This window comes from Alligator sinensis, unplaced genomic scaffold, assembly GCF_000455745.1.
Source record: "Alligator sinensis unplaced genomic scaffold, ASM45574v1 scaffold48_1, whole genome shotgun sequence".
Lineage (NCBI taxonomy): Eukaryota > Metazoa > Chordata > Crocodylia > Alligatoridae > Alligator > Alligator sinensis.
Genome location: NW_005842541.1, coordinates 699,045 through 706,418, shown reverse-complemented (window position 1 = coordinate 706,418; position 7,374 = coordinate 699,045). Strand labels below are relative to the sequence as shown.

The 7,374-nt window shown below is 43.1% G+C and overlaps 1 protein-coding gene across 1 annotated transcript in view; it reads right to left on the bottom strand.

The window, feature by feature from the left end:
• LOC112551649 overlaps nucleotides 1-3,087 on the bottom strand; it is a 44,988-nt gene extending 41,901 nt beyond the window's left edge. Inside the window, exon 1 of the mRNA XM_025213598.1 lies at nucleotides 2,718-3,087. Coding sequence (XP_025069383.1) covers nucleotides 2,718-3,087 — 370 coding nt within the window. The remainder of the gene's footprint in view (nucleotides 1-2,717) is intronic.
• Nucleotides 3,088-7,374: the final 4,287 nt, after the last annotated feature.

Sequence of the window (7,374 nt, the reverse complement as noted above, 5' to 3'; positions counted from 1 at the left end):
TTATCAGCATGCATTCTCCAAAACTGATGAAGATGAACTGAGCGTAGGAATGATGGGTACTTTCCTCTGGGTCACACTGATACCAGGAAAGTGCACCGACTTTTCTTTTACCTGATACTTTTTATTTGAAATATATATCAGGTTGGGCCTTCCTTTATTTTGCTGTAAAACTTCTTGGATTACTCAGAGATTGTGAATTTCAAATGAAGAGGCAAGAGTGCTGTGTCTTGGACATCCTTCCTCCAAAACAGTGATCAGCTAGTGGAGTTAAATTGGACCCTGCTTTGGTTGGGTTTGGCATGACAGCCTGTACACAACACGGAGTCTTTTTTATGAACATGTGTGGCAGAACAAGTGCATTTACCAGGCTCTAAACCTTAGAAGCAACTTAGTAAATGGTCAAATGTACCTATTCATGCAGCTGTTTCATTCCATCTCCTCCAAACTTGCCCTTTTCTTTCCCACAATTAGCACAGTTCTCACTTTTCAGGACTCAGCAAAATACTTCTACTGGGGCTGGAAAACTCTCAGGATGACTCTTGCCCAGTCCAGAAACTGATAAACTTGCATTTCCAGCCCATTTCTGGGTGTTACCTGGCTTAATTATTATACCTTACTAGGCCTTTCTCATCGGTCTCACCAAGCACAAACTCTTTTGCTGTTGTTAAAATGAAAACCAATTCTGAACACAAGTAGTTGGGAAGTTGTGGGCAGTCCCCACAGGAAAGATTAGTTTGGGAGCCTCCTAGTAGCATATGTTTCCTGGCAGTGGAGGAAAGGAAAGGGGGAGAAGGAGCAGACAGAAGGGAACTAAATTTCACATTTGCAGCTAGCCTGTTGATACATTGTCAGAATGGCCTGCAAGTGCTATTATTTTAGGGCATCCCTGGGAAGGATGCTGCTGCATGTTCTAGGTCTAGCGGTTATAGACAGCCCTATAGAAGAGTGTCTGGCTCTATTCCCAATATACACTCATTCATTTCTGGCCTTAGGCATGTTGCTTTAACATGCCTTGGTTGTTGCAGCAGTAGGAGCACTGTATGCATTGAACTATAGGAGTAATAGCAACTGGAATCATTTCCACAACTTGGTTGTGGAGCTATGCTGACCCCATAGTGTTAGGAAGAGTAAGCAGTCATCTCTGTGTGTACGTTGTTACTCAAATTGCCAATTGCTTAAATCACAAGCAAAACTTTATAAAGGGGGATAAGGCAAGGTGCTGCATTTATTGATCACGTGAGTTAGACATAGAGGTTCGGGCACACCATTCATACAAACACACACAACTCATATACATCATCACACACAGGCATACACATACACAAAACAACCATTTCATCCACACATACACCAGATATAGTTACCAGAAATAGTTGCTCAATATCAGCCCAGGGTGGCCAACCCGGCCTTATTGAGTAGATGATGATGATTTAAAGACAGCACATTTGAAGATAACAGCTGGAGCAGGGTGAACAGATGCATCTGTGCTCCAATGAAACAGCAGTAGAGAAAGAGACTCACCCACCTTGGCATTTTCAGTGTTCTTTTATAGGTATTGGCATCCTTTATTTCAGTGCTTTGGGGTTCTTGTGAAGATGTCATACCAATGATATGCTAACATTTGTTTGGCTTGCTCTGAAACTTTCAGGATTTCTTTACCTAGCTGCAATATAGAAATACTGTGCACTTGTGCGTTATTACGAGTGGCAGTAGTTAATTGGCTTATTTGCAAATTCTGCATCAGAAGGTTGAGCAGGGTTGTCTAATGGACTTCTATGGAAACATTAAAATGTAGTAAATTGTTATCTTTTATACTTATATCCTGAATTATTTGTTTTATGAAATAATAGGTGAAAAGTAGAATTTGAATAACAGTGACATTACATATGCATTACTGCATGGGAGGAAATGAAGCATTTATCCCTTGTCAAATAATTTGTTTGAGTCCTACCACACACACAATTCATTTAATCAAAATACAGTTTGGTTGTGCTATTATCCAATTCATCCCGATAACATGTGGATAGTCCGTCGCTCTGGAATAAGCAGGGTTTTTCCAAGAGTGGCAATGTGGGACATATCCATTGATTATCAGTCCATTTACTATACATACAATGATTGACAATTTTTGGTTTGGTCATTCAAATATTTGCCAATTAAATGAGGGGTCCAAATGTGCTTTCTTTGAACAAATGGGAGGGTTATAAATTACCATAATATCTCTGGGTGTGTGTTTGGTAATGCTCGAATTATCTGCACACTTAAGAGACCAGTTAGGGAGGTTACACACACTTTCAAAATTAAGGGTTTACTTAACAAAGCAAAAAAACTTAAACAACCCAATAAACAATAAGCAAAGCTAAGTTAAAATATTATGACACAAATATATTAAAAATGGAAAACCACAACAACCAATACAAATTAACACTTGTTCTTCTTTATTGGTGTTTAACAGCCACTGGTCTTTTAGTCCATTAGTGTCATTGGCATTCTGTGGCCTTTAAATAAATTTAATAAAATTTCATACACCGCTGAATAACTTTAATTGAAATACATGTACCTATTTTGATTCTTTTTTCCAACTGTAAATACCGATTTACAATTCTGTCACAGGGAGGAACAGAAGGAAGGACCCCAAAAGGCCAGAGGGGAACCCCGGGGTCAGGAACCCTCGGAGGAAAATAAAAGAAAAAGAAAAGAAAAAGGGAAACACTGACCTGCAGAGGGAACCACAGTGAAGCCGGAGCTTGAGGAGGGACCCGTGCGGCTCATTAGCCACGCCTTTATACAGCTGTGGCCAGCAGATGACGTCAACCGCAATCGCCGGCCAACGGAAATAAAGCGGGCCGTCGGCAAGGAGGAAGGGAGGAGAGTGTTGCCAGCAAGAGCACCGACAGGAGTGGTCTTCCCTGAGCTCTGGTAGAGGCAAAAAGAGCCAGAAGCAGCTTCTCCCAGCAGGGGAGGACGCTGCGGAGCACGCAGCTGGACAGATGCTGATGGTGGCAGCAAAGGGAACCAGGAGCTGGAGATGGCCCCTCGAGACCAGGAACCTGGATAAAAAGGCAGATGGGAGCAGGAAGATCTCATCACCAATAGCCACAGCAGGAGAACAAGAGAGACCAGTGCATCTCAAAACACCAGACCAGGTGGGACCATTGAGGGCCCTGGGAGAGCTGACAAGGAGCTACAGAGGGAAGCCGGGAGGCAAGAGCAGCAAGAGGGGCTGTGAAGTACAGCCCTTGGGGGCATCGAGCCGTCCCAGTGGGTAGCACGGGGGAAGACACCTGCCGGAGGACCACAGCGGGTCCACCAAAGCCAAAGGTGGGGCGACAAGGGAAAAGGAGAGGGGAGTAGCCTGCAGGCTACCAAGGCCACATATAGGGCCAAACTTGGACCACTAGGATTGGAAGGCTGGCATTGGTGATAGGGCCCAGGGAGCTGGAGAAAAGGGATGGCTGGGCTCCCTAGAGTGTTTCAGCGATTTTGCTTGTATTTTTGTGTTGCCCACTGTTGGAGGAGTTGAGGGACAGGGCATGTGGAGCCGGATTGTTGTTTAAGTCTCAACAGGTTTGGTAGCCTTAGGGAGAGGAAGACGGCCTCGGGACATGGGTAGGATCTTGAGGGATGGTAACACAGGACCATCCTGGCAAACGTAGTCAGGGGCTCAATGGTCAGGGATCTGGCCAGGAGGACATCTGTGGCCCATTTAGGCTGGGTGTAAGGGCGAGGTAGAGGGGAGGTGGAGCCTCGCAGAAGATCACCAGACAGACGTCCCGCCGTCGAGAGATTCCCCAGTGGTCAGACTCCCCCCGCTGAAGCAAGATTCAAAGTCGTGGCAGGCAAGATTGGGGGAAGACTACAGGAGGTAAACATCTACTTGATGGAACACCAGGGACGGACGGGTGAACACCACCGCCCATCCAGAGCGGCACATGACTGGATGTTTGAGACCAGATGGGCACAAATTCTTTATATACCACTGTACTAAAACGGTTAATGATATGCATTAGTCCAATTTACTTGGAATCCAAAGTATGTTTCTTTTCTATTCCAGTTATAAATGCATAACTGATCATTAATTTTCCACAAAATGGGTTGCCAATTTTTTCTTTTTAATTGTCCCAACCATTTATACACGTCATAATTAGTGGTATCTCCAACATCATTAAACTGATTCACGTTTATTACCAACTTCATGGGCCGTCCATTTTGTATTTTGCTTTAATTAATAAAGAGTTTCCTTCTTTATGTAAATACTGATGTGCTAGGTTTATTAACTTTTTCTATAAAACAATGGGTTAATGCAGTTTTTATACACATCCTGTTATGTTGGTGTTATAAATAGTATCTAAATACAAATGAGATTTCCTTTATAGCCTTAAAAAATTGTTATCGGGTTATTTACTAAACACACACACAATACTTTTTTTACTAAATGCCATTTTGCTAAACAAGTAGACTTTACAACTTAAAACTTTTATATGAATTGCTGGGATTTTTTTCAAAGATTAGAACAACTTTCCAGTCCAACCGGACAGAAGTGTTCTGGTCTGGAATCCACAGACAGATTTGATTTTTAGAGAGAATATTACTAATAACGTTTATTACATCTTTATGATATTCAGATACATTTAAACTTTTGCCAACTTAAAATGAATGAATCTATTAAATAAACAAAAACAACACAACAGGACAAACAACACAAAACAGACAGACGAAACTATTTTGCTGTGATGATAAAACCATGGCTTGGGTGAAGAAAACGGTGTTGATGGCCTTTTAGTTCTTTAGTCACCTTTGCTACTAGATTCGATTTTACACTATAGCTTCTGCAAATGAGAGAGAGGAAAGAAAAACAAACAAACACGCACACACCAACCTGCCAAGGAAAACTCCTTGCAGTAAAATATTATTTATATTTACACATTTACAGTGCTGACATGTACCAAGTTTTTATAAACAACCTTTTTCTTTTGCCTTAAGTTGTTAACACTTTCCTTTCTAAAAGATTTACACTATTTCTGAAGAGTGAGGGGAGGTTAAAAAAACCCAAAACATTTCTCACCCCCGTTAGCAATGAGATTGCAGATACTTATTTCCAGCAGTTTTTTGCCTTGCAATACACACACAAAGCAAACATACAACATTTTTCCTTCTTATTGGACCAGTGATAGAAGTTGTTGTACTTAACCCAAACAGACCACAGCATGACCTCAGGCACTTTGAGATCAGGATCTAACTTTTATTTTTAAAGCAACTGTATCTTTTCCCCCTGCTTTAAAGCACTTATTTTTAAAATTACATTCTTACTCTTTTCTTCTACCTGCTCTAGCATTTAAACTCAGTTAATTTTTTTCCTTCCTTTCTTTTTTAAACACATTCCACATCTTTCTCTCTATAACAGCTGCCTCTCAGCCAATTTTTCTGCTTTTCTCTATTCTTTTTCTTTGGCCTTTACTAAAGGTTTTTCTGTCGGGGTATGCTCCCCCTAGCCTTTTCCCAATTAAGGGTAACCCACAAGATGGTGGAAGCTAGGGTTTTAAGGTGCCCTATATTCTCCCCTGCCCATTCCCCAGGGTGATTATTATGCAGCATTTTGCAGAGACTACCCTGCTACAGGTAGCTCCACCACACTAACCGCGTCCAGGAGGGTGGCCATTTTAGGTCATACCCAGGACCAAACTTTCTACTCTCCTGCTGTGATCTTCTTTAATCCGCATGGGCACAGTTCCTCACTTTTGGGCTTCCTGGCCCCTCTTTGGGCCAGTTGAGATTACAGGCTGTTGGCTCTGGCAGCTCTAACAGGGATTTTTTCTCTGTGCCCCTTCTCTGGACTGCCAGATCACTTGGTCTTTTAGGGCCCTGCAGACCCCTCTCAGATTTCTCTCTTTCTCAGCTCCCCTCAGAGCCTCTGGGCTCATCCAGTTCTATTCTCTCCTGATCTAACCCCTCCTGGACTCCAGGTCACTGACTCTGCCTCACCCACCTTTCAGACTGAATCCCTGGTTTTCCATGCTCTCACAAACTTTGGCTGGGCTCTTCTCTTTAGCACCCACTCTTAATTCCTTTCTGTGCTCTGTATGTCTGTTTTCAAACACCTTCAGAGATCTCTCACTTTTCAACAGGTCTCTGGATCTAGCAATTATCTTTCAACTCTGATGGCAATACTTTCTCCAGCAGATCTCTCTCTCTAGCAACTCTCTAGAATTCCAACACTTCCTTTTTCTAGGTCTTACCCAACTTTTAGTTTTCCTTTCCTTCAGCAGATCTTAACCATAACCTTTTCTGGGCTACAAGCTTCACAATCCATTCTCATCAGTGGCCCCTTATTGCTTTGCTCTTTGCAAACCAATCCATCCAGCAAATCTTGATTTCTCTCTCTTTTTCTTACAGTTGCACACTTTGTGCTGGCTTTGCCTTCTACAAACCAAAAAACAATCTCTGTCTCTCTTCCTCACAGACACACAGTCCAGTAAGCTCCATTCTAGCTCCCTCCAAAAGACCACAGGCAATGAATTGCACACCACACACAATTATTTCAGAAAAACTTTTCCTACCTCAAAAAGGAACTTTCAAACTATGCCTCTGAAGAGAAAAAAATAAAGCATGCCTCTGATAAGCTCACTGCTCTTTCTCTGCCCAGAGTAACTCAAAGTAATTCTGGGCACTGATTTCTGTTTACACAGCTGTACCCTGATGTTTCCCAAAACAAGCTGTTATGCTCCTGTAACAATCTTTATCTCATAGATTTCATAGATTTCATAGACATTAGGGCAGGAAGGGACCTCGGAAGATCATCGAGTCCAGCCCCCTGCCCAAAGGGCAGGAAGTCAGCTGAGGTCATAGGATCCCAGCAACATAAGCATCCAGTTTGCTCTTGAAGGTGTTCAATGTGGGCGCTTGAACCACCTCCGGTGGCAGGCTGTTCCAGACCTTGGGGCCTCGGACAGTAAAGAATTCTTCCTTATGTCCAGCCTGAAACGGTCTTGTAGTAGTTTATGACCGTTCGACCTAGTCGTCATCCCTAGGGGAGCTCTGGTGAACAAACGTTCCCCCAGATACTGGTGGTCACCCCTGATAAACTTATAAGTGGCCATCAGATCACCCCTGAGCCTGCGCTTTTCCAGGCTAAAGAGCCCCATGGCTCTCAGTCTGTCATCGTAGGGTCTGCTTCCCTGACCTCTGAGCATGCGCGTGGCTCTTCTCTGGACTCTCTCAAGCTTCTCCATGTCCTTTTTAAATTGTGGAGCCCAAAACTGGATGCAGTACTCCAGCTGCGGCCTCACCAAGGCTGAGTACAAGGGGAGAATGACGTCCCGGGATTTGCTTGAGAAGCATCTATGGATGCAAGCCAGCGTTTTGGTCGCTTTACTA